Below are 24,904 nucleotides of genomic sequence, written 5' to 3' on the forward strand. Positions count from 1 at the left end.
TGGTCAATATCGGGTCACCTGTCCTGTCTGCCCCTCCGCACAAGTATGACCCCTTCCGATTCCTCACCTGTGGGACCCAAGAGATCTGTCAGTGACCTTGGCTGCTATGGTGGTAATTATAAACAGGGGTCTTTTTCTGCATTGCTTTCCTACCGTTAGCTCAGTGTAGCTATAAACATTAGGTGTTACGAGCTTTTAGAGCAGACAGTGTCTGTAAAATATGCAGCCACCTTCAGAAAAAGGCAGTTACTTAGAGGAACTTCGCTGTAAGGAAGATTCACTAAAAGAAAATCAGTTCTGTTTGAACAAAAACCAGGACAATGATATAAATTCATATGTGTTTATATGATTCCACTGTACTAGTATGAAATAAAAGAGGATGTGGGAGTTCCCGTATTGGAGTGGAATGTGAGTACACAAATCGGAGATACATGAGCAGAAAGAACAGGAATATGTTTCTTTTTTTTTTTTTTTTTTTTAAACTAGGAAGACTTGGTAATAAGGGGTGAAAGAAGGCATAAATCAGGATACTATTATAATATAGCCAGAAACTACAGAAACTGCTGGTTTTAGTATTAGACTTTTTATACATTAAAATGAGACAAAAGTAGATCCTGCTGTATAAAGAACTTAACCAGTGACCTCATAACTCTCAAGAGCCTAACTTCCAGCTCGCTCTTTTTCTGGTGTTACAGCACATTTTGCTGGTCATTCATTCCACTCTCTTGAGCAAAAGAGCTGTGTTCATACAAACACTGAATACTTGTTTCCAGGGGAAAAAAAAAAAAAGATTCTTTTTCTTGCAAATAGTAGACAGCGTAATAGAGCCTTGGAGGTGGCTGGGATGTGAGGTTTCAAGCACTGTCACTAGATACACACAGCGGGGGTTCTGGGGACATGTCAAAAGAAATGAAGTGTGAAACTGTATCTGCAACCTCTTGCCAGAAGGTTTTGAAAGAAGGCGGTTTCCAGCAGTTTAAGTGGCTGTCTCATTCCCTAAAGTTTACAGCTATATTGTCTGTGCTGCTGTAGAAGTCATTGTAGTTATATGTCAGGAGACCTGTCTAAATAAATATTAAGGGTGAGAAGGAAGAAGATGCAGATGGAACGTATTAATGTACTCGGTGAGGAAGAGCAACCTCATGATAGTGAGAGGAAAGACTGTATGAAGGAATGAAGAGATCTGAAGAAATACCTGAGCTGGAATGAACCTTATTTTTGCTAAAATGAAGAGGGTGTCACAATAAAATAACAAGGATGTCTTAAGCTGAAGAAAATCACTCAGTGTTATTTTGCCTTCCGAAGATTTCCAGCTGGCATTCTTAAGCGGTCTTTCAGAGATCTGGGTCACATTCTCCTAGCAAGAAATCTCTCCACTTGCACCCCCAGAGAAGTTATAGATCGTATTAATCAAATATAGTTCAAAGACACAGAAGTGCTAGAACATACTATGTAGCATGAAAGTACTGTGATTACCCTGGTGATTCAGTTCAAACCTTAAAAGAACCAAAAGAGGATTAGCTATACTTGGTGCATGAATGAGCTAGTAGAATGAGAAATGTTAGTCTTCATCTGGTCATTTTATGATTAATTCCAGTATCTGGAAGTTGTCTTCAAGCTATAGAGGCAGAGCTCGCTGTGTTGTGTCCCAGGAATAAAAACTTGGGATTGATTCTATCTGGAATGAGGAGCAGAATGAAAGATAAAGCTAAAAATAAAATGTCTGTATGTTAATCTGAAAACCTGCAGCTGGTTCATCTGGAGTTCAGATAGACTTTCCATGCCTTTATACTAAAACATCACACGGTTAAATTGTTCTCGTGAACTCCGCAGACTTATTTTTTTCTCAGGAATTGGAATATGTAAAAGTAATGTGAATTTACTAGTTATGTGTTTAATATTTTCTATTTTCACTGCATTGCAGTAATTTAATATTTTCTTAAGAAAAGGGTTCTGTTTTTCACTCTCCAGCTATTCCACAAGAACAGAAAAAGTAGTAGTCAGTAATTATGTTAAAATCTTGTCTTTACATGACTGATGGATTTTTGGATCCTATCCTTTCTGGCACGACATCTTGTCCTCTTCCAAGCCATTGCTTTATTTAAAGCAACTGAAATTAGCACAGTGTCTGCTTCTGTGAACTGTGTTAAGGTGTGAGGGCTTGCCAGCACCCACCAAAGATAACAGTACCTGCATAGTGCTGCTCAGTCAGAGATGATCTTCACAGCCCTTTCCAATAACAAAATTTTTCCTGGTGACATTGAGAATTGCCTAATTCCTTTCCAGTAAATTAGAAGATATTAGCTAAGGAATTAATTATGGGGAAAAAAAATAGACCTCTTCATTCAGATGTTAACCTTGGGGTATATTGGACTCCTTAACTGGCCTTCATAATAATGGCTGTAATCAGTAGATAAAAGCTTGTCAGATTTTGGGGGAGTCACACTGAAGCTTTGTCTCTGTGTCCCACAATCAAATTTCAATTTAAATTTACTGAGGCACATATCTCTCTTGTTTTATTTACTCATAAATGTATAAAAAGGAGTTTATATAGTAACCCCCAATTTCATAAATATGCAAATAAAACCCCCTGTTGTCAGTGAAATAAAGTGAGAACCCTGAATACTTCTTGCTTTGGAATGTGAAGTTTTGTTTTCCTCGTCCGAGCACTTAGATATTTCTGAGTGTAGATTTCAAAATGACTTTAGTTAGTTGTGACTGGAATTTTTTTGAGATTTACTCTGCTGCTAAACTGGGAATGGTTTTGACTGGTAAACAAAGGACTCTCTTACTGTATTTTGCTGCTTTTATTCAAATAAAGAGATTTTAATTAATTTTGTGATGAACATGCTAATGGAGTCAGAAAAGTCTGTGTAGCATCACGCTCCCATTTTCCCATTATCCTTTTCTATAGCTGAGTTTTTAATGAGGAGATGCTATTTTCCAAAGCCTGTAAATATTTCTCTTTGCTGTTGCTCTGTAGAAATACAGCAAAGAAGAAAAGCTATTGTTTCGAAATGGTTGTTAATTTTCAAATGGAGTGCTTCAGTGAAACCAACGTACTTGTTCTTATGTCTGGGCACATATGAAACAAATTGTAGGCATGCTTTTCAAGAGCAAGTTTGCTGTACCTCCACAGAGGCCACCCATTCAGTCATGGGCACAAGCTGTTAAAGCATCAGCGTTGTACGCTGGAGAAGAGGGTTGCACAGGAGGATTGGTTAAAAGATGTGACACTCTTTTTTGCTTGTTTTTTATTGCTGTTTTAAGAAAGAAGGGCTTCACACCCGGGAAGCTGGAAGTGCTTTCTACCCGTTTGAAGTGTTTATCTTCATTATTATCATAGGAGTAAATCGCAGCGTGTAGTAGCTACATGGACACTTATTTGTATGTTGAGAGATTTCGTATGTGGGAGGAGACATGGCATTGAGTTTCCTCATGCAAAGTTAAATATGCTCTTCAATGTTTGTAGGACTAAGGCCTAAAACATCTCCTTTTTCGGTCTCTTAAAATGTCATACTTTTGCTTACAATACGAAGAGTGGAGAATTTTTTGAGACTAATTTTGATACCATGTACCACCTCCTTCTACCAGTTGTCTTTTCAGTAATCATTACTCATTATTTTCTAAAATCACAGAGAGAACAGAGGGATGCCTGAGGAAGTTTTAGGTGAAAATGAAGTATGGGCAGATTCATGTTTTTATTCTGTAGCATGTTTGTTTTGGTTTGGGGATTTTTTTTCCTCTGGGGATCAGAATTGCGTTGTTAGAGAATGGAGTACTTGTATTTGTCATCATACTAAAAGTTGTTGTCATAATGGAAATGAATAATTGGCAATTGATTTTTTTCTGTTTGTTTGTTATTGGTATATTCTTACAAGAGGGACTAATTGATGGTCATTAGATATGACATAAACTTTGTTTTTGTTTTCAACTGCCTCCCGCTCCCACCAAGAGATTTGTTATCTCGGTAGGGATCATTCTAATCTTGCTTTTAACAGGAAACACTGGAGAACAGGAGAGTCTGTAATTGATTTTTGTATCCTTCCGCATTTTTGTGCAGAGCTTTATGGAGGCTGTATTGCAAAAAATGGGCTTTAAAAAAATTAGGAAATTAAAGAAGGATACATAATTATTCTGTTTTTCTGAGTTCAGTGTCTATATGAAAATGCACTTTGTGAGCGAAGCACCTAGCCAAGGAAATTAAACTTCAGGCACTACCACCCTCATTACAATCTGATGGACGTCATTTAAGCAAAATAAGGATTGGCCAGAGGGTCCTTCTTCCCAAGTTCTGAGCTCAAAATATGCACCCTGTTGTCCTTAGCTTGCCAGGTAGTTCAGGATGGGCTTACTTGGGCAGTTGAGCTCTGCGCAGCTCAGACTCTGTGTGAGCTGGTGTCCATATGGCACGTGTGGTGTGGTGACACAGAGCCTTACTGGTAATTCCAGCCTGGTGCTGACTCTGACAGAGCGCGCTGTACTAATGGCGATGGGGCTCAAGGCAAGGTATGAATTCAGTGCCTCTGTACCACCTGGTACTGAATTCTCTGCAAAGAAAAAAATGAAATGAAACTGTGCCATCTGCCAAAGCGATGTCTAGATTTCTCGGTGTAGATGATAGGAGATAGTATAAAATTAACATCAGTAAGTACTTGGTTGTCTAAAATTTGAGTCTGGTTGAGAAATAGTAACCTTAAAGGGAAGTCCGGTTTCTTCAGTGAAGAGGACTCCATCCCTATATGGTGCCTACAACACAAGGGCTGGCAGCTCTGACAGCCTTTCTGCTATTTGTGTGCCCAGCATACCTGAGTTTTACTTGAACCCGCAGAAATACTCCAATGGGAGAAAGTTTCTTCAACAGACAGTTGAATTATTATTTGCTGACGTGTAGTTAAGTAGGTGTAAAAGCAACTAGATCCTGTGGTGTGTATTTGTAGCATATACTTTATTACACTGTACAGGTGTTTGTAAAGTACATTGAGATCCTTAGCTGAAAGGTGTTGTATAAATGCAAGCAATAATTATGGTTACACATATAAAAGAATAAGGTCTTCCTGCCAGTAGCCTTTCCCCAAGGGGGAATTTAATTTCTTTATCTGCAGTAATTTTATTGCAGTCTCTCTTGAGATTGGAATATGCAGTATTTAAAGTTGATTTAAACAAGAGGGAGACTCACTCTGCAATCCATTAAAACCAAAGGGCTGTGCTTCTGCCTGCTATTTGCTGGACACTTAACTATATATACATACAGAATGAATGTCCTTCAGATGCTCAGATGACTTCTGTTTTTCTCTGACTGAGAAGAGATACCTTTTGCCTCTCTGTTTAAGGCATTCCCTTTGCACATTTGGTTTGTTTCAGGATGTACTTATTTGCTTTTCTTATCCCTAGTTTACGGTCGCTGGTCTTATTTATGAAGGACATACTTTATGTGTCAAAGAATGATAACCAAACTTACAATGCAGTAACAGCTTCTTAGTCGTAACGATAACACTTGTGTTAAAGCAGACATGCTTACAGTCACAGAATCACAGAGTGATAGGGGTTGGAAAGGACCTCTGTGGGTCATCTAGTCCAACCCTCCTGCTGAAGCAGGGGCACCTACAGCAGGCTGCACAGGAACTTGTCCAGGCGGGTCTTGAATATCTCCAGAGAAGGAGACTCCACAACCTCCCTGGGCAGCCTGTTCCAGTGCTCAGTCACCCTCAGAGTGAAGAAGTTCTTCCTCATGTTCAGCTGGAACTTCCTCTGCTTCAGGTTGTGCCTGTTGCCCCTTGTCCTGTCGCTGGGCACCACTGAGAAGAGTTTGGCCCCATCCTCCTGACACCCACCCTTGAGATATTTACAGGCATTTATTAGGTCCCCTCTCAGCCTTCTCTTCTTCAGGCTGAACAAGCCCAGCTCCCTCAACCTCTCCTCGTAGGAGAGATGCTCCAGTCCCCTCACCATCCTTGTAGCTTTCCGCTCGACTCTCCAGTAGTTCCTCATCTTTCTTGAAGTGGGGAGCCCAGAACTGGAGAGAGTACTCCAGATGGGGCCTCACTAGGGCAGAGTAGAGGGGGAGGAGAACCTCCCTTGTCCTGCTGGCCACACTCTTCTTGATGCACCCCAGGATGCCATTGGCCTTCTTGGCAGCCAGGGCACACTGCTGGCTCATGGTCAACCTGTCATCCCCCAGCACTCCCAGGTCCCTCTCCGCAGAGCTGCTCTCCAGCAGGTCCACCCCAAGCCTGTACTGATGCATGGGGTTGTTCATCCCCAGGTGCAGGACCCTGCACTTGCCCTTGTTGAACCTCATCAGGTTCCTCTCTGCCCAACTTTCCAACCTGTACAGGTCTTGCTGAATGGCAGCACAGCCTTCTGGTGTATCTACCACTGCTCCCAGTTTGGTGTCATCAGCAAACTTGCTGAGGGTACATTCTAACTCTTCATCCAGGTCGTTGGTGAAGAAGTTGAATAAGACTGGGCCCAGTACTGACTCCTGGGGACCACCACTATTTACCGGCCTCCAACTAGACTCGGTGCTGCTTATGAGAACCTTCAGTCCCAACATACTAAACGGGCATTATTAATTCAGATGTTCATGTAAAATAATATGGCTTCAGGAAGGTGCATCTCAGCCCTTCTAAAGATGATCATTTTTCCTAGTGTACTGTTGGATAGATGTTTAGTTTTGCTTATACTCAGCCATAAAAAATACTAGGCTTAGTAATTTAATGTGATAATAAAAATTACTTTAGATGAAAGAAATATTTTGTTTAAGCTCAGGATATATGTCAGCCAAAGCATGGTTTCTGTCAATAGATCTATTTTTGTCTCATAAGAAGATAGAACAATGACACTGCATAGTGTCTACGAAAGTATTTTAATGTATTAACAGCAGTAGTGAGATAAGAATTGTTACAGCTCATTTGCTTGGTTTACCATTGGGCAAACAGTTGGCAATTATTGCACTTGGAAGAATTAAATGAATGATTTGAATGGCAATGCTAGTTCTTCAGTGAATTCCCTTTTTATATCAAATGTAGCATATGTCCACATTTTTTCCAACAGTAATGAATTTCCTGAGGTGATTTCCCTTGTGCTTTGAATGCTAAGTGTTAAAATCCAGCAGGAGAGACCTGTAGTTGACCTTTCATGCTAAACGTGAAAGGGCTGTTATAGCCTTTCAAAGGCTTTTGTCCCTCTGGGCCTCCAGGGAAGCTCTAGTTACCTGCGGACTGGATCAGCTGTTTCAGATATGAAGCATCAGTTGTGCAGAGTAACTTTTTAATATATATTTTTAATTTTTGACTTGAAGGTATGTTCTGTCCCTTTTCCATTTGTTCAGGAGTGAAAATCACCAATACCTAAGATTTGTCTGTATTCAAAGTTCTTTTCATATTTAAAAGCCCGACAACAGAATTGGAGTAGGCAGTATAACTGCCCAGTAAAAAATTTCCTCAGCCATTATACAGGCTTTAGCCTTTGATATCACAAGGGCTTCTGAGGACACTTTTGCATTTGATTAATCCTGACGCTTGTATCAAAACACGTGGTAAGATTTTGAGTTTCTATGGAGGTGGTCAAATGTCAGCCTGTGATCTAGATTCGAATGACAAAACAATGCTCCCTTTTTTTATTTCAAAGATTACATTTCTGATAGCCTGCTTTATTTGTTCCAGAAACCTCTGGTTTCTTGCTTTTCTCTTGTCTCTTAGAGAAGAGGCTGTGCAGCTTCTAGGTCTGAAAGGCATTGTGTAGTGCCTGGCTGGTCAGGCAGTGCAGGCACTGGCCTGTTGCTTTGTGTTTGACTGATGTTAGTAGAGCTATTCAGGAGAGAAAGGTGTAAAAAAGAGTAAGGAGAGTCTAATGGGATCCTGAAAATTCCCAGGTTAAAACACTAAAGGTTCACTGATCTGGATGCTCGTAGCGTACATGGGCTTAAAGGGAAACTGTGCTACTCTATGGAGGAGAAAGCCATTGAGGGTTGCTATTGAGCAAATGCAGAATTACACCTCTGTAGTGCTTTGAAATACACAGAAACCACACCTGCCTGAGGAATTCCCTGCACTGCGAACCGCTGGGAGAATGTTAGAGGGAAGTATCGCTGCATGATTGCTTCTGGTTTACGCTCTGTTTATCAGAGACAGGTTGTGGAGCTCAGCATAACTTCTCATCTGGTACAGCTGTTCTTGTATTAGCTGAATAATAATGAAATCCAATTTAATTCATGGATTTATTGTACTTGCTATTATATGTACTTGCTATAGTAACTATTACCTAGTTACTGAATTCCTTAATTTCTTTAAAAAAAGAAAAGAAAATGGGGTGTAGTTGCAGAGGCATTACTTTGAGCTCTGGGGTATCTAAAAGCATGCAAGAAGCCAAAGATTTTTTTTTTTTAGCAGAAAGTTTTTGAAGTGAAACTTCATTAGGAAGGAGGTGACTAAATCACAGACATTGCTTTGAAATTGTGAGTTCTAATGTTTGTAGAAAAATTGTCTGGCTGATAGCAGTCATCTTAGCACTGATTGTGGGAATAACACAGAGACATAAGGAAATGTGATAGGTGGAGAGAGACGTTACATGCTTGGAGAAAGATTGTGAGAACAGAGAAAAAGTCTTTTATAAAAGCAAAAAATATAACTTACTAATATAATTTCACATTTTCACTGGGATCCAATAAGCATTTACGTTCAAAGATTGCGGTAGTCATATCTATTGTACCAGACATTGTTGTTAGACTTTCTGCTCTAATCATTCTATTTGAATAGTTAGAATCATTCTGTGAGTATTTTAGGTTGAAAATTTTGATGATTGCTCAAAGTCTAATTTGTTAGATGATTTTGACAGAATAATTCCCTTTTGAAAGCATAAATAGTTCTCTTCCCTCTATTGTTTGAAGGAAAAAAAATTTGTTATTTATTAAGAATAAGAGCTAGTGCTGAAGTATGTCCACTTTCAGTGTTCTAAAATACAAGAGTATATTCAAATCCTTCAAGTAGGTTATTATCTGTAGCAAGGACCAAAAGACGGTATTGAAAATCATTCATTCAGAAAGCTTACAGTGCAGCAGGAGTCTAATCATTAGAATATGCATCTCTGTTTCTTACACCAGTCTTATTATCCCTTATTTCTTATGTAAATACTTTGCAGTTGCAAAAATGAGGGGCAACAGCCATTGTAAAATTAAATTAATGAAACCCATGAAACGTAAGTGGCTTAGGAAAACTGTTTCAGAGTGCTTATAGATTATCTTCTAGATCAGTGAATCCTGGAACATGCATCTTATTCTGTTTTAAGAGATGAAATAGTAAGTGGGAAGTAGTCTGTCCAACTGTCAGTCAATAGAGACAAACCTACAATAAAGCAGAGTGTCTTTGTATTAAAGGTAAGAAACAGTCATATTTGTCTTCTCTTGGAGTTGAAGTGTAAGGAAAAATGCCTTGATGTTGTTCCTAAAATGTTGGAAAAGGTGAATATATATATATATATATTTTTTTTTACTGGTGTGTAAACACTAAACTACTGAAACTATCCAAGTCTCCTTGACACTTTTCTCACTACCTTAAATAGATTTCCAAAATCGCACTCAAATAAAACTAACTCTGGAAAAAAAAAAGCGTGAAGCGTAGAGCTTACAATCAACAAATAAAGAAACCTCAAAAGCTCAGTGGTTCCTGCCTGATCTCATAGTTTTTCACATTTATTTACTTTTCCCTTTTACAGATGTATAAATCAATGGATTAGTGTAGGTCATTTGAAAATAGAGCTTGGTGATGATACTTCAGTCCTCCTGAAATCTACTTGGTGATGGATTAGGAACAAAAGGGTATGAAATTATTTCTTGGTGCTTCCTTAGCCTTGCTTTCAGCTCCAGCTTGGTACTTCAGTTTGCTTCCAGCTTTTTTCTACCCAAAGTAAAATGTTTCCTTGCTGACTGTTGCCTCTATTTCTGTCAAGTGGGGTTAGGAACCAGTGTTGAAAAGACAATATATTGCTCTCTACCTCCTGGGAATTTCTTTCTACGATGAGCCACCCTTAAAGGCCAGCTGTGCCCAACCACACAGCTGTTTCACACAAACAGAGTAGCTTAAAGCTGCTCACGTCAAGGCCAAAAATCAGATCCTGTAAATTTATGAAAAGGGATGCTATGGTTGACTCTGAAAACCTATTCTATATAAACAAGATTATAGATAATATAATAAAATTCAATTATTTGTAGAGGACAATAAGGTTTACATCTAGGTATCTAACGCCACATTTAATCTTTTATGTTTGTGTTTGAGTGAACCAGCGCAGTGACCAGCCTAACCTCCAGCAGGAAATGATACATTCCATTATTCCTTAGAGTACAATAAAGCCCTTTATTTATGGCAAGTATTAATTTTGCGGTCACGGTGACAGAATTCAAATCTTAGTAGTGCATCAAGGCATTCCTTCCCCCCCCTTGTAACGGTTATCCCTGAAATTGTCTCATTCTTCTGTTGTCAGTCCTGAACATGTGGTGTATCGGTCAGAGTTAGGAAGAAGGCTCTCAACCACAGAGATTCTCCCTCCAGCCAGATGTAACAGAAGAGACACAAAGTTCATGAGAAGTTTGCTTTGCTTACGAAGCTCTAGTGAGTTAAAGCCAATTCCAACCTGCTGATTTCACATGATTGTGGTTGACACTAGAGTATTGTAAACATATCCAATTATTATATGGATGTACAGATCACTTTTATGAGAAACGCTCACCTGCATGCATTTAGTGTATTGTCATTTTCCTTCTGGAGTGCAGGTGTTGAATTGTTCAAGAAACTGATATTCTCTTGAGAGAAATTTTCAAATATTGTCCATGAAATTCTGCATGTTGAGCATGCACAGGTCAGGTGGGCAATTAGGTAATCAGAATACTACATGATTTTTGTGGTTGAATGTAGGCTGCACACTGAGCGAGAGTAATTGGAGAACTGAAGGCAGAGATAGCTGTAGGTTGTGTGGTTACAGCAAACTGGTCTTTTATTTCTCAGATGTTTTAGACAAGTGTTTGTCTGGATTGATACACTTTTCCTATAAAGTGTGAAATAGAAGAGCACAAGGAATTATTGGTGACAGTTCAGGATAGCTAATATTAGAAATGAAATTTTTAATAAAAAAGTCACTGTTAAGACTACAAGAGACAGAAAGCACATGCATTTTAACAGACACAAACATTTATAGAATCCTTCGTTTTTATTGATTTCTATGTGAATTTTATAAGACTCCTTTTAGTCTTGAAGAAAATGGAGGATCAACTGTCCTAAATTATGAGAAGTGGAAAGAAATTCATAACTCTTTCTGTGAATATTTCTGTTTGAGCTGCCATGGAAGAGAGCTCAGTTTTTCTTTTATGTTGCATGGATTTGTAATCTACTAAAAGGAAAAAAAAATGAGGGCATCAAACTCACTTTCTCGTGTGATTTGTCAGATAAAACTGAGCCTGATTCATTATGATTTATAAAGAAATGCTCCTGTATGTGTGCATGTGTTTGTGTATTTATATACTGATACAGTTTAACAAATGTTTGCCCTCTTGGTAATAATTGCAAATAATTATTTGTGAAAAAAGATCTCATGCAGGCACCTAAAATTGTTAGTCCCCTCTGAAAACACTGCTCTTCTGTTCCCACTTCTACCTCTGAATTCCCACTAAGCCTTCTCCCCTCCCCAGCGCCACGTAGGAACAGACATGTCAGCATTCAGGAAGATACAGTTCTTTCTAATTGCCAATGCTGAATAAATTCACATTCACTTATATCTGTGAAAAACTGACAGATTGTGCTTCTACATTTGAGCTTGGACAGTCTCTTGTATCTCCAGTTTTGTTTTGTTTTCAAGCTGGAAGAAGTCTGAATCCTTTCCATTTCTCAAACTGGGAAATAGCCTGTTTTCCTTGGGGGGAAAAACTTGTAAGGGAATACAAAATGCTCTTGCAAGTCCAAATAGTCTTACCATGCGCATCAAGTATTTTGCCCTGGTACACGACAATATTTCCAACCAATAGTTCAGCAGGTCGGCTGAAAACATAAAGCAAAAAACCTAGAGTAGTACCAATACAGTTAATCTTTTGTAAACAGCTTTTCTTTGCACAGTGATAACTTTAGATACTTGCACAAAAAGACAAGTCATCATGAAACTATAAAAAAAGGGAAATTTCTTACTGCTTGTCAAGCACTGCAGTAATTTTGAAGGGAGTGAACATCACTAAAAGAAAAATCTTTGTGCTTCATCTCTTAGATCTATGAAGTGAGCATAGGTATGGCAATGAATGCTAGTTTACTGGGTTTGAATTAGCAAAATCCAAACTTAGCTTGACAACATTAATAAAATACTTTAACCTCTAAACAATAGTTGTTTGTTGCTGTCATTATTTCAACGCACCTGCAATATTTAGCAGTTGTACAAGTGCTAAAGTCTTCTGGCAGTTTCCAGAAATGCCTGCATAACAATAAACCACTTCCTTTCCTCAGTGACTCAGGGTTTTAGACAGTAAGCAAGTCTAGCAGGTATTTGACAATCTGGTAAAACTGCTGTAGGCTCGTCTAAGCCCCCAGCAAAACCCTTATGAGCATCTTCCGTGATGGTGGGGTTGGCTGGGGTGATCAGTGTATCAGCTAAAGCCCAGTTAAAGAGGTAGGAAAGAGTCTGCTGTGGCTGGCACATCCCTGGCTTAATTTCTGTTCCTTTCTGGGGTTTCTCTGTAATTCACCTGTTTTCTGAAGCTGAATTAATCATATTAATGAGCATTTCCATGTTTGGATAGAAACACGAAGCTGCTCAAGGTAACTCCCAGTGCTTTTCTTTTGAACCTAATGTTTGCTACTTACCTTGCTGAACCTCATATAATGCACTTGTACATGAGCTAAATTTTTTAACTGTTGTATTCTCACAAGGTGTTGCTTGTATCAGGTTTCATGCAATGTTTTTAGGGGGAGAAAAATGAATTTTGCGTGTATATTCTACAGCCACGCAACACCAAGATTTGTGGTGGTCGAAGAGCCCACCCAGGTGGGGTGGCGAGAAATGCTACTGACTTGAATCAAGCTGGTTTTCAGCCTTCTGGCTTTAGCAGTGTCTGTGGTACTGATATCTAGAATTTCATCAGAAGTTGGTTGCTTCCAAGATTTGAAAAAACCTGCTGTCTGTTACAGTCTAGTTTACAGAGATCATTAGAGTTACAGTAAACTTTTCAGAAGAGCAGGTTTTATGGTGGAAGAAATAAATGTGCTCTAACTTACACCATTTGGCTTCACATATGAGCTGAGATTTGATGATAAAAGTGTGATAAATTGTGAGAGAAGAGGGTTAAATACTTTCTTACTCAAGACAAGTTATAAGTGTTTCAGATAGAATTAAGGACTCCTAATGACATGGTACAGCTGTAATCAGGTCACTGTTAATTTTGAGAGCAACCTGGTTCAATATAAGCTTTGACCTTTTTCTTGCTCTGAATTTCACTACAAACTAAAAACTCAGATGTTTATTATAGAAAAATGCTGAAAGTCATGAAGAGAGACTACAGTTTGAACCAGCAGATTCATCATGAAATTAATATAAAACGTGTGCTCCTCCATGTTAATGTCCTAACAAATGCGGTTAGGGAGATAAATTTTTTTCGATCAGCCTGAAGCTGAGGGACAGAGCTCAAAGGAACAGGTTTTGAAGGGGCTTGTTTGCATGATTTCCCTAACTGAAAGTCAATTTTTTTAACTCTATAATATATTCTAATAATTTGGGGCTTTGTGTACTAGTTCATAGGCTTGCAGGTCAATGGTAAACCTCTGGTTAGGTAGGGTATTTATAGGAGAGGAAGTGGGGAAAAAATAATGGGGTCGAAGGAGGGCTGTCTGCATTCTGGATGTTGTAATTTTTCTCTTGGAAAAAGCAGGCATGATCCTGTGTAAGACAGGTTGTGGTAGCAGGAGTGAAGTTTGGTGGCAAGTGATTTATGCCGCTGCTTATTCATCTGTTCCTGCATTTCTGCATTTGAACTATGATATTGTTGGGGTGGGACTGTCCTTCTGTTTGTGCCGTGTTAAGCCTTGTGGCCTTGAGCTTCTGGGGAGGTATCCACCGCCACCCAAATACATAAACTGGCTTTTCCTAAGAGTCGTGCAGAGACTGCTGGGCAAAGATAATTAGTGGAGTTTCCCCATTGGCATTGGCTATGAAAGGGGGCTGTAGAAGATGGCTGTGTGGAATACCCTTCTCCTGACAGCACTGCATGAAAAAAAGTCTTTTTCCATCTAATTAATGATGCTTGCCTAATTGGTGAAGGTTGATGCAGTGGTTTTTTTTTCTTTTTTTTTTTTGTTTTCTTTTCCTTCCCCCCGCCCTCCTGTGTTACAGATATACGAGGACTGCAGGGATTTCTCGATCAGGCCTCAAGACTGGGACTTGATGTATCATTACAAAAAGTGGACAGGAACATCAGCAGAGTCTTTGCCAACCTTTTCACTACCATGAAAACAGAAGAGCTGAACCGCTATCGGGACACGTTACGAAGGGCTATCTTACTCCTGAGCCCACGGGGAGCCCAGACTTTTATTAATGAGGTCAGTGCACAGCCGTTTTTCTCATCCACATTTCAGGAACATATATCATGATTTATGTGATACCTGGTCACGTTTTCTGAAGTCATAAATGTTGATAATGCTGGTTGGTAAATGTCAAATAATGTTGTCAGACTTTAGTGTTGGAGAATTGAAATATCTAGGTACTCCATGTAATGCATACTTTGTGGTTAATGTAAATGAGACGGCATGGGCCGGATAGGCTCTTTCAGTATAATATATAGCTCTATGGGGCAATTCTTTTTTTTTTTTTTTTTGGCTGTCTTCCATACCAATGCTTTTGACCTAGATTTCAACCACTGTTGACAAGTGACCAAAAAATCTACTATAGTCTATTAGAAATGAAACGTAATGTGCCTGAGAGAGTCGTGTCTACTGTGGAAATCTCCAAATTCATGTTAAAAGGGCACATTATTGATATTTGAAAGCTGAATCACAGAATTTTTTATCAAGTATGAAGTAGGAATTATATGTTTGTCTCTTTTTCTTAATGATTTCTTGAAATCAATGGGGCTAATTAGGACAAGGAGGTAGCTGTTGGGCAAACATGTAATTAATGTTGTGCTGTGGGCTAATTTTTGGCATTAAATAGTTATATCCGGCTCTTTTAATATTAAATAAGGAATTATTTTACAGTGCCTTATATGTCAGAGCTGAGAATGAGAGTTGGACCCTCAGCACAAGTTTGTGTGTATTCATTAGCTAAGAATTTGGCAATGAAGCATGTATAGGGGTTGTTCTTTTTTTTTAACTATCCGGGAATAAGACTGAATCAAGAAATTAAAATGTGAATGAGACCTGTTTCCAATTATCAGTTTCACTGCGTCAAAACCTGCTAAATTAAAAAAAAAAAAAAATCGGCCTCATTAGGTTTTTTTGGTCATATCAGCATAAGCAAATTCTCCACGTTTATGTTCATTGATGCTTTTTAAATTAGTAGGGTAAATTTTATCGTAAATAAATGAGACAAATGGGTAGGTTGGAAATACTATGCACAGGGACAAATTCTACTCATGTTTGTGTGTACACTGGGATTTTCACTGTAGGATGTTTCAATGAGGGAGTCCTTGCCCTCAAAGCGTGGTAAGCTGCACGCAGCTCAGTCGGTAGTTTCATTTGCTTTGCAGTAGGCCTCCAGCAAAAATGCGTGTTGCTTTGTTTTCCAGTCAGTCCTAACAAAGTATCCAAACCAGGTATTAAAAAGAAATCGACGTGTGTGTTTTATTCAGACCCACGCTGGTAGAAATCTTGTCCCCCCTCCAGTGCACGAGGCTTCAGAAAGGTTCGTTAAGAGTTACGTGCATGCACAGTCAGGACCCTGCAGGTCTCTTGAGTATAGGGGCTGATGTATTAAACTATTTTACTACTCACTCCACCTTAAAACAGTGTGTATTATACGCATTAAGGCTAATGATCTTGATGTATTTCCAGATCCCTTCAGGAGTTTAACTATGGGCAGAAATGAAAAGTAATTTATTTGGCAATCTTCCTATATTGAATCTTGATTGATTCAGAAAAGCTTTATAAAAGAAAATTTAAATGTTAGAAAGGAACTCTCCACAGGCTTGAGATATGAGGTGCGTGGTGTAGGGAAGAACGCTTTGCTAGCAGAGACTGGGCCGTTTCATGGAGAGTTATGGTAACTGTGATTCCTCAATATCTCAGCCAATAAGCGCAACTGATTATCTGCAGCACAATTTCAGACAGCCTAGAATAAGAACTTTCAGCTTAAATGAAATACATATTCTTACAGAATTTACAGAAATACATCACTTGCAACGTGCAGCAGTAACTGCCTTCAGTTAGTTTACATATTTCCACAGTTAGTAAATATTTCATACTACATAGCTATATACTGACTATTATTGTTACCAGTCTGGCTCTGCATCTTGTAAATTGTTTGAGGTTTTGAAACAGTTTCCCTTTTCAATTTTGGGAAAAAAATCTAAGTCTCTAAACAAATTGTAATAGTAACCTGAGAAGAAAATTCAAAATACTTTATTTTTAAATTTGGGATATATTTATTTTCATATTTTCTATTTTAGAATCATAGAGTCATAGAAGCATTAAGGTTGGAAAAGACCTGTAAGATCATCAGGTCCAACCAACAACCCAACACCACCATGCATACTAAACCATGTCCTGAAGTGCCGCAGCTACACATTTTTTGAACACTTCCAGGGATGGTGACGCCACCACTTCCCTGGGCAGCCGGTTCCAATGCCTGACCACTCTTTCAGTCAAGAAATTTTTTCTAATCTCCAATCTAAACCTCCCCTGACGCAACCTGAGGCCATTGCCTCTTGTCCTATCGCTAGTTACCTGGGAGAAGAGACCAACACCTGCCTCACTACAACCTCCTTTAAGGTAGTTGTAGAGCGCCGTAAGGTCTCCCCTTCAGCCTCTTGTCCTCCAGACTAAGCAACCCCAGTTCCCTCAAGCGTTCCTCCTAACACTTGTTCTCTAGACCCTTCACCAGCCTCGTTGCCCTTCTCTGGGCACCTCAATGTCCTTCTTGTAGTGAGGGGCCCAAAACTTCATGCAGTATTCGAGGTGTGGCCTCACCAGTGCTGAGTGCAGTGGCACAATCCCTTCCCTACTCCTGCTGGCCACCCTAGTCCTGATACAAGCACAAGTTACAAATAAGAACTTAAGAACAAAGAAAAGAACTTGGATTTAAACCTTTGTTTCTATAAACTCCTGGAATTGGAAAATTCCATGTGAAAAAGAGGTTCCTTACTAAGATTTTCAGTTTTGCTGAGTTATATTCTATAGCAGGGAAAAAACATCTGAAAAACTGCAACTAGCTCTTATTAAAGTCTATTGGCTAATAACATAGCTTCATAAAAATCAGGTGTTGCACACAAACACTCCTGTGGAATGCAGGACAAAAATAAAAGACTTTCTTGGACAGTGTCTGGATTATGAACCCTTATACGAATGGTTCTTACAAAATTTTTCTTAGCACGAGTCATAGACGTCAGCCATTGGAAGCTGGTACAAGATTTATTTTTCTTGTGTCAATATTGCAAGGGATACTTTCTTTTTTTTGCTAAAAATATGGATTCAGACTTCAGCCTCTCTTATCTCTTGAGTGGGGCAGAAACATCTCATCTGACTTTGGATGCACAGAGTTAGGGAACTGACATCTCATATGTGAAAAACTTTCTAAATACTAGAATTCAATTTTAGGATTATTTCTTTAATTTTTGTTTAGGCATCATTTTCACTTTACTGGCTCAATGCCTGGTTCTGTCAGGTGTCAAACTTACTGCAGCAGAAATTACTGACATTTTCATAAGTTTTCAAGGTTTATTATTATGCTGTAAAACTGCTTTGACTGTAAGAATAGAAAGCAAGAGGGGGAAAAAAAGTCTTTTAAATGGTATAGATATAAACATGGAATCAACCTTTATTCAGAAAACAGAAGGTAACTGCACTTATAAAGTATTAGCTACCCTAGGTTTTGCATTTAAAGGTCACTTTGGGATTAGAGCCAACCTAATCCAAAGAAAATATGTCCCTTCGTAATAATTTTCAGAAAAACGTTCCCTTCTCCACCTGCAAAAATCCATGATACATTTGGCCTGGTACTATTGTTCAGTTTATATGCAAAACCGGTCTCAATTGTAACAGGTACACATGTAACAGCAAAAATTATTTTATCTTTTGAAGGCTATGTGAACTCCTTGCAAGGCAATATATAGAAAGAAAAAAAGAACAATTAGTAATACAGAAATGAGAAGGAGATTTGTTACTTTCAGCTGTTCTGTTTACTCTGTTTGGCCCAGACACAGGTTCTGAGACTCAAAAAACTGCTTCTTTGCCACAGCCAGATTTCATCTGCCTCTTTTATTTACCAATGGATACTTTTTTTTTTTATTGCAAGTAGAGGTATATTTGTGTGGATTGCTTTTATCATTAAGGGCTCTACATAGTGACATGAATATGTGGAAGACAGTTCAAAGAGAGGTGACAAAAATGGTAAAAGGATAGGAGATCATGACCTATGAAGACATGTCTCAGGAACGCATTATATACAGCCTGCCTAAAGGAATATAACTGACAAATACTTAAGAAGAAACATGAGAGGAGGACAAGGAACTATTGAAGGTGATGATGGGTGGTCTAACAGGAAGTAATGACCTGAAGCTAAACAGGGAACGCTTTCTTACAGAGAGGTCCGTTCGACAATGTGAGCGCTTGGTAAGAGAGGTCAGCAAGGCATCGTTCTTCAGGGTGTTCAGGAGTTCACTAGATAAAACACTTGGGCAACTCAGTCTAGCAATCTTTACTGAACTAGTTTGAAGGATGTTCTGGATGACCCAGGGGTCCGGATGTTCCGGATGACCCCGGGGTCCTTCTGAAGACATATCAGGAAGTATTTGTTGTGTGGATAAATTCAGTCTTTGTACATTTTGTATACAATGTATCTGAAGAGAAGGAAGTGGTTTTGTAGCTTAGTGTTTCTCAAGTTTTCTGTTATAGATACAGAGTAACTGTTAGCGTTGGATGGTCTGGTTTTCTTCTTCTTCAACAGAACACATATGGTTTGTTTGGGATATGTATTTTAATGAGATTTTTCTTTAAAACCATGGGTGATATCATTTGCTTTATAGACTTCAATCATCCTACTTTCCAGTATTACTACTTTTACTTTTGTAAATTGGTAAAATGGAGGCTGGAACAGAGTTGCATATGGTTATTGGTTTGACAAGAGAAGGAACTCTTGGCTATACAAAGCCTTTAACTCAGCATGGGTTGTTTTTCGGCAGCTTCACTGAAGTGCAAAATATTTCTGTTTAGGTGCATCTTTGAAAATGATGTCATTACTTGTGAGCCTGTCTTACTGTCAGCTAGTAAGCTTACTGCAATCATGTTGCTAGTATATATGCATATCACTGCAGCATGCCAGCTGAAAGCAGAACTCTTTGCATATTATATGCCTGGTATAGTAAACAAGTTTAAAACAGTATTTAGTAATAAAAGAGCAGATTAATTGCATTAAAAATTAATGCTAAAGACCTGTATCGTTGCAGGAGGGTTATCTGAATCACTGCAATTCCAATTTGAGTTGAAGCTATAAACTTCTAGAATAATACTGATTTTGTTAAATAGTGGTTATTTATCTCTGCCCTGTTTATGTAGTCACCTGTGAGTCCTCACCGGAAAGCAAGGACTGCTCCGTTTCTCTTTTACCCTAGTTCATGTCAAGTGTTCTGGCTGGTTCTTTAAAAAAAATACAGATATTCTGCATTTGCTTTAGGCTTTTGGGACCCTTTCACACTGATTTGTGACCTTCTTTCATTCCTAGTCCCTGTGGATGCTGATTACCTTACTCCCAGAGCACTTCCAGTCAGCATTTGTTTGTGAACAATGCTCCATACTTCTCTTTTCCCTTTCTGTGTTGTATGAAACGGTTTTTCATAGGAATCAAAGACCTTTGCTTCTCAGAATTTAACAGGAAAAAAGTTTAATACCAATTTTCTTGCACTTTGTGTTTCATATTGTCATACATCTCTCTTTTATTTATGTTGCAAATGTTCACCATATTAGTCCTATCTCTGTTTTATATACAGTGTATAAAAATCTTGAAATATTGGTGAATAATTCTGGGGAAAAATATATGCCTCTTCCATATTTAGAAGGCAATTTCTTTGTTTGAAGAGCTGGTAGTGATTTGTGAGTGCTGGTAACAGAACTGCAGAAATAATACATTCTTCTTTCAATAGTTCCAGTTAAATTATACTCGCCCTCTTTTTTCTAAATCCTGCTCTGGTTTTCTGTTTCTTCCTCTGAGCTAAAATTTTGTCTTCTATTGTTGATGCTTGCAATACAGTACGACTCTGCTTAAAGAGAATAAGAATAATAATTAAAACCCAAGCAAAACATTAAACTGCAAAACATTAAACTGCTAAAACCTAACTGTAAATAAAGCCTCCCATTCTGGGAGAAATTGGCTTAGAAGGAGGATTCTTTCCATTGGGCCAAAAAACCCACAAAACACAAACCCTCACCCTCTGACATTTAGTTTCAATATTATTAATCCAAGCTGTGTGATCCCTGTAAGAATATGTTTGGCACAATCCTATACATATGTTGTTATAGATTTGTAGGCACTGTGAAGAGGGGAAAAAAGGAATCATAATTTGGTGAATAAATTACTTTTTTTTTTTTTTTTTTGCTTACGTAAGTTAATGTAAATAACATCCCTTTTACTACTGCAGGTATGTTTAAGGGCCAATAGTCTTAGAAATCTTTGATTCCACTAGCAATGTTGCATCAGATTTTGAACCTGAATGTTGAAATCATGAGAAACGTTGGGCTTGCATCCAGTTATGTACATCTTCAACAAAAACCGATAGCAGTTTTGTGAGGCTTTGTGGGTCAATTGAGAAAAAAAATACGGAAATTGAATATATTGGCGAGAGTTACACACAGCCCTTATGAGTCTAGAATCTGCTTTCCTAGCAGTCTGCATCCCTCAATGTCAGTAATAATATGTCTGGTCTGAAGGAACTAGCTTTTTCAGCTCATATTTTGAATCTGATGACTGGACACTTATGCATAGGGGATCATTTATTTTTAAATGTCATTAAATGTGTATGTACAGGAGCTGGGCGTTCCTCTTGCTCCAAATGCTTAATCCTCAGTGTACGTTTGGGTCATTGTTTCATTGCAGGTGTTCAGTTGCTAAAATGTGACTCAATTCCTAAAAATTTTGCTGCTGTCCACAAGTAAGGATGTCAGGTCTAAAGGAAACTGTGCCAAATATCTAGCTGACAAAACTGCTGAAATAGTTTAAATTAACTTTTCATTGTCTTGTGAACTTCATTAATTTTCTTTTTTTTGTTATTTTTCATTAATTAATTTTCTTTTTTTTCATTCTCTTTGTTAATTTTCTCATCTGTTATATTTTATTTTTCCTCAATCTCACTGTTAAACATGGAAGCTGAGCAGCATGGTGCTAGGTAAGCTTGTTCACAGAGGAGGGCCTTGAAGAAGCTGACATGTCTGTACAGTGAAAGGCAATGGGATGTGTGAACTGACACTCGTGTCCTGGAAGCAGAAGCTGCTGTTACTGTAGCACCGTGTTGCGGTTTATGGGTTTATCCCTCCAGGGGAGCCCCACAATAAAACAGTCAGTTGCAGAAGCAGCTCTCTGCACAGATTTAATTTCAAGATTGGAGGATTCTAGCTGTCAGAAGGGGCTGTATTCGTGGGGATTTTTGGAGGAAGAGCAGCTATTAATGGCTTGGAAACACAGAAGTGTTGCATTGGGCCACCCAGTGCTGGCTTTTGCAAGAGCTGAGACAGGACAACACTCTAGCCAGCACTAAAAAACCAAGGCTACCAAAAACCAACCCCACCTGCACCTGCTCCTTCATGGCTGTTTTTTCAAGTTATTTTACTTCAGATTCTTCAACTGGCTCCTGGAATCCTGTGCAATTTAAAGATAAAGATTTTGTATATATATGTATTTTAAATGTAGTGGAAAGTCAAATTTAATATTCTGACATATCTATGGTCATTATGATACATAAATATATGCAGAATGTTTCTCTAAAATACAGCAAATCTGCAGATGACTTTATCATTTGCAGCAAGGATAATTTTCTGTAATTTAGGTATAATTTACCAGAAAGCAGAGATTACTAATTAATTATGGATGATTAATTTTATAATATGCTCCTGCATTTGCATTTCATCACTATACCAGTGTTTGTCTATTGTAAGACACTAGCAGAATCAGTACAGGTACATGAGAAAATGTGTTTGCCTTATAACAATTAGAAAAAACTAATGGCTATACAAAAGCTATTTGCCTTCTTCCAGTTTTACTTTTTCATGTAAAACCAGTGAATTGTTCAGCTTACTGTGTTAGCGCAGCTTGACTTTGAAGATTATAAAATATATACTGCAATTATTATATATTCAATTTTTGAACCTTCTACGCGAGTGTGTATACACCATAGCTACAGATTGACTTTTTCCATGGAGGTATATGCAAGCATCTCTAAGCACAAGGATTGACTTGGAGTGCAGGGTTTTGCACAGCCAGTCAATCATCTCTCCGCTCAAATGTGCTTCTAGACCTGCTGTTCTGGATTAATAAAATCACTGACTCACTTCATTAGTTGTTTCAGAGGTTATAGAAGAAGGCTATTTATCCTTAGAAGGGATGAGTAATAACTGCTAATAATAATTTGCACCTCCTTTGTATCTTTTCACAGGAGGTTCTTAATCACTTTTAGTAGGTGAAATAAAATTATATTTATCCAAGAATTATTTTTAGTTTCATACTAATATGGAAAATTATTTAAGCCTTCACTAACATACAGTATAGTGCTGTCTGTGTGTGAGATAAAATCTTGGGCAAGATTTACCTTGGTTGGAGAAGATTAATCTCAAACAAGGTGTCCTAGGACTGATGCTTTGTTTCTCCTGAAGTTATTTCTGTGTGTGGCAGGCAGGGCATAGCGTAGGTGTGAGGGCCTGTTGATGCAGCGCTGCCCAGTGTGGAGGAGACAACACTGAATGTTATCCCCGTTTCTTCACAGTTCGAAGTGTAGAGTTCCTACAAAAATCCAAAACAGAGGCTCATGGGAGCTCTGTAGAAGTGTAAAAGAAGAAATATTTGGGGACCTTGTTCATCAAGGACAAGCAGTTACATCTGATTAAATTAAGCTTATGACTTGAGACAGTGTGGTAGCTGTGCAATAAGATTGTCTTTTCCTCAGGCAAAGAGTGTTCTGTGTCAAACAAATAGAGCAGTGTATCATCAGCATAAAACATGATGTGTCAGTTCCTTCATTTACCTTTGTACCTTGGAGGGTGGCAAATACCTTAAAAATTAGCAAGGGTTTAGGAGTTGTTTTGAAAAGAAGTTACAGTCCTTACGCTAATAATTATTTTTCCTGCTGCTACTGTTAGTACTGCTGGTGCTATTATAACTAGTATGCTTGTTACACTATACTAAAAATCATTTTTCAAGGTTGATCTCTTTCTGTTGAGGCAGGTACCTAATGATTATCCCTACGGCACATAAAATGTGGAGGTAAAGGATTATTAGTCCCCTTTTTTTCCAGCTGGGGCATGGGGATACAGAGAAAGTAGGCAATTTACTGAGTTCAGCTGAAATGGGGACTGCACTTTTAAATGTTAAACCAAGATCTTGCCCAAAAGGTCATCCTTTCATTTGATACTGCCAGGTATGTCTTTGCCGCCATTGACCCCTAGTTGTTTCATTTGACAGAACTGATAGTCCTGTCGCTGCAGTGATCCTTTTGTCAGACACGCAGCCTTTAACCCATACATGCTGTGTCAAATATTAAAACTCTCTTTGAATAGTGCATGTTGGCCTTAGTTTCAGATAAATAATGCAGCTTGCATGTACAGTCTTACAGAGCATTTAAAGAGCTGTTCAGGTAAATTTAAAAATCTGTGTTTTGTTCATTGAATTGAACCCTTTTGTTGTAATTGCGTTATAGTTTGCTATAGACCATGCTTTGTGAATGAGATCAATCTGTTTGGCACTGACCCATTCATTCAACTTGAAGCAATCAGATTTAAAAGCTTTGTACTTTACTAATGTGTGTGCAAATAGCAATTGGATTCCAAGGACACTCTTTAGGAAAGCACCTTGAGTGAATGGTCTTGATATATAATTCATATTTTGCTTCCAATTTCCCAAAGGTAAAAATCATGTTAAAATTATTTTTGGATAATATTGAAAAGGCAAAAACCTAAGCCTTGAAGTATGACAATGGCTTTGTTTGTTTAATGAAAGTATATTGACTTGAAAATAAGTTCCCCAATGTGTTTTCCCATAAAATTATTAAAAAGTATAGATAATGTTTTGAGATGTACATTAGCAAATTAAAACGAAACACATAACACCATAGTGTTCATTTTCTAAACTGTACTAGTGTTCAAGATATTTTAAAAATCAATGTCAGTTCTGAATGCATTTTGATTTAAAGTCAGAGCAATCTAGCAAATACGGAACTTCAGTCTGGGTAGAGTTATGAATACTTCATAAAAGTATGCAGTTCAAGTCAGACTCATCCCTGACAGCTCACATAACCAAAAGGAGATACCACCATGTAAATAAGATGGTTACATCATCCAGGTCAAATAAGCAGTGGAAATGTCCAATTTGGAAAAGGGGTGGTATGCACCAAAGAGATGAAAGACTGCTAAAAAGAGGACCTTAGGGTCTTGATGCCAAGCCCTCTTCAATCTTTGGGAATGTGTGGCTGGGATTCTCACTGCTTTGCTTCCTTCATTAAGAGCCCAAAGTGTGAAACATAGCTGCGAAC

The 24,904-nt window shown here is 38.3% G+C and overlaps 1 protein-coding gene across 3 annotated transcripts in view; it reads left to right on the plus strand.

Annotated features, from left to right (window-relative positions):
• The window catches only part of GRID1 (glutamate ionotropic receptor delta type subunit 1), a 558,941-nt gene that overhangs the window by 295,292 nt on the left and 238,745 nt on the right, over positions 1-24,904 (plus strand). For all 3 annotated transcript variants that reach the window (XM_075423037.1, XM_075423035.1, XM_075423036.1), the window contains exon 4: positions 14,359-14,564. In XM_075423037.1, coding sequence (XP_075279152.1) covers positions 14,359-14,564 — 206 coding nt within the window. The remainder of the gene's footprint in view (positions 1-14,358; positions 14,565-24,904) is intronic.

The sequence above is a fragment of the Opisthocomus hoazin genome, chromosome 6 (assembly GCF_030867145.1).
Source record: "Opisthocomus hoazin isolate bOpiHoa1 chromosome 6, bOpiHoa1.hap1, whole genome shotgun sequence".
In the NCBI taxonomy this organism is placed as follows: Eukaryota; Metazoa; Chordata; class Aves; order Opisthocomiformes; family Opisthocomidae; genus Opisthocomus; species Opisthocomus hoazin.